The 3139-nt window shown below is 32.4% G+C and overlaps 1 protein-coding gene across 1 annotated transcript; it reads right to left on the bottom strand.

The window, feature by feature from the left end:
* Positions 1-247: 247 nt before the first annotated feature.
* On the bottom strand, positions 248-1822 carry LOC108783022 (cytochrome P450 9e2). Its single transcript, XM_018551444.1, has one exon. It carries the CDS (start codon positions 1820-1822, stop codon positions 248-250), a length of 1575 nt encoding a protein of 524 aa, XP_018406946.1.
* Between the last annotated feature and the right edge of the window lie 1317 nt (positions 1823-3139).

The following is a 3139-nucleotide window of genomic DNA, read 5'->3' as shown; positions in this document are numbered from 1 at the left end:
TAGTATCAGAATTATTGTGCTCTCTGTAATAACATTTTTAATGTTGAAAATCTTTCACTTTGCTTTGTGCACATAAAAAGTAATAATACATATTTGAAATTACAACATTTCTAAAACTTTTCTTATTTAATTAACGAAAAGCTGAATGTTTCTAAATGTTTAAAAAAGCTCTCATTATAATTTAAATAATCAACATTAAGTATACAATTTTATGCTTGAAACAAGTTACGAGTATAAATATATATTATTACTGTCCCTCAATTTTGTGCTCGTTTGATAAACATGGTACAACAGGAGTCTTCGATTTTCTCGCTCGTAACTTCATCCAAAAACCTCCATCCGGCAATAAAGATAGTGTTCTCTTGCTCAACACCATTGGAATTCTAGTTTTAACGTCAGGTTCAATATCGCAATGCCAAAGCAAATAGAACAGCACGATTTTTATTTTCATTAGAGCGAATCTATTACCTATGCAGATTCTAGGTCCAATACCAAATGGCATGTAGACCGAATTGTCTACATCACCATTAAAGAATCTGTCTGGATCAAACTTATCTGGATACTGATAGAATTTTGAATCACGATGCAGAGAGAAAGTTGGAAACCATATGCGATCTCCAGGCTTTACCATGATCGGTTTGTCACCCGGAGTTACTGGTGGTAATTCAGTCTCTTTAACACATTTTCTGTCAAGAAAATGTGTTATTGGATACAGTCTTTGAGTTTCATTTACCACAGCGTCCAAATACTTCATGCGATTAATAGCTTCGTAGGTAGGTTTGCCGTTGGTTTGTCTGAGAACATCGTCGATTTCTTCTCTCAATTTTCTTTGAACATCAGGATTGACGCCGATTTCGTGCGTCATGAAACACATAGCTGTTGCTGTCATATCAAATCCAGCGAGAAAGAAAACGAACGCCTGGGCGGTCATTTCATTGATGTCAAATTTAGGTCCACTATCATCGTTCCTGCTCTCCATCATCAATTGAATCATGTCTGGACGAACAATTCCCTGTTCATCTCTGGCCTTCACTGTGGTGGCAACGACATTTTTGAAAAAATTCTCTACTCTTGGACCAAACATTCTTAGCTTAAAGAGTTTTGCAACTTCTGGGAAGTTAAGATGCATTTGTAACTTGAAATCCATCCAGCCTTCAAATTTTACTTTATTGCCAACTAAGAAAAATTCGTTGTTTGGATTTTTAAAAGAATCCACGTCGATACCGAAAGCACACGTAGCTATTGTATCGTTAGTGTATCTGGACAGTAAGTCTTTTATATCATACGTTTTGGCAGCTTCTCCAGATTGCGTTATCACAAAATTGGTTAAGTTCTCGGCGCATTGACACATAAGTCCGAACATCATCTTCATCTTGCTGGATGTGAAACTGGGACTAAGAAGTTTCCTCATTTCTCGCCAGTGATCCCCTGTCAGGTTAAATAGATTTTTGCCGGCTATTGGATCAAGAATTTCGTTTATGAAGCCATGGTGATCACAGAAATTATCAAACTGTTTTATAGCAATTGTGGAAATCAAATCTGGGTCACGAATAACGATAATCGGTGTTAAAAAATCGTAGAGGCCGAAGAATTTTGCGTCCGGGAAGAGATTATACATTCTTTGTTGAAGCTCCATATGAGTTATACGTCGAAAAGCAAAAGGTGCCATATTACCCAATAATGGGATCGGTCGCACATGGGGAATTTTCAGTTGCTCGAAGTAAGATAGTTTAAAAGATTTGAAAGATAATTTACTTAAAAGAAAATAATATAAGCAAATAATCGCTGTTAAAATAATCAGAATTAAAGTAAAAGGCTCCATCGTCACAAAGATTTTCGCACTGTATTTTAACAAAAGAAAATGTGTCTTATTATTTTGTTTTCTGATTGTTCACAGACAGTTTTCATTTCATATTAATGGAACGATGTTCACACTAGATTGTTAAAATAGTGTCAATGTAATACAGGGAGAAAAAACGCAAAATTACTGATTACTGTTATAATAATTTTGTCAATTTTGTTAGAGCTTTTATCTAACTAGAAATAGAAACGATTAACTCTCAGTAGCAATGAGATGCACGCACTATGAGTGAAGTTCTACTACTGACTGCTGCGCATACGCCACGATAAAATTAATATTGAAAGAGCGCAGATATGAAGTCATAAAATCACTTTATCTCTGTGAGATGATAATGCGTTTCTTCGTCCTTCATAAACATGTTCGTATCAATTTAAGATTGTGTCGCTTCTTTTTTAATGAATTAAGTTCAATTGGCATTTTATTTTAGCAATTCCATTGGTTAACGTTTTTAATAAATCAACTAAGTATTAGGTGCACAATTATATTCAAAGTTTGAAATTGGAATAATATTTCTGTATGTATTTTAAATACACGCACATTTACTCAAATACAATATATGACTTTTAAACTTTAATACTTTTTAATAAACATATGCAATACTTTTCTTTTAATAATTTATAATCTTTATGTATATATACTCCCCCCCAGTTCAATATGTAAATAAGAAAAACACAATAAGAGATTATTTTTTCTTTTGCTTTATTCTTTATATAATTTTTTTAAGTGTATTTACAGATTTTGTCATAATATAAGACATAAAATATCCCCTCAATTCATATTCTTTCATTTTTATTAGCGTTTTTTTCCAAGAAAATACAATAATTTTGAGTGTACTGTGTATTAGTGTCCAAAGCTGCACAAGTTACAAAACTGTACTATAAATTTTTTTTTTTATTTCATCAGAGCATATTTGTCTGTAAAATTTTTTTTTTTATTATATCAATGTTTATTTTCTTTTCTTTATCACCATTTTAATCCACAAATATAAATAAATAGTTCTAAAAAAGGTCATTATAATTTAATATTATTGGATTCAAATTAAAATTAACGTTGATTGGATTTATAAAATCGTAGAGACTGAAAAACTTTGCATCCGGAAAGAGATTGTACATTTTTTATAGGAGCTTCCATATGGGATATACGTCGGAAAGCAAAAGGCGCCATGTTACCTAATAATAGAGACCCTATAATAGGGAGTCTGGCCAATGTTCTAGTAAGAAATAAAATGGCGTCTATTAGTAGCCACATAAAGGTTACATCCAACAAGTAATCGCGATA

This window comes from Cyphomyrmex costatus, unplaced genomic scaffold, assembly GCF_001594065.2.
Source record: "Cyphomyrmex costatus isolate MS0001 unplaced genomic scaffold, Ccosl1.0 scaffold14, whole genome shotgun sequence".
Lineage (NCBI taxonomy): Eukaryota > Metazoa > Arthropoda > Insecta > Hymenoptera > Formicidae > Cyphomyrmex > Cyphomyrmex costatus.
Note: the sequence above shows the minus strand (reverse complement) of the source record. Positions and strands in the feature narration are given on the sequence as shown.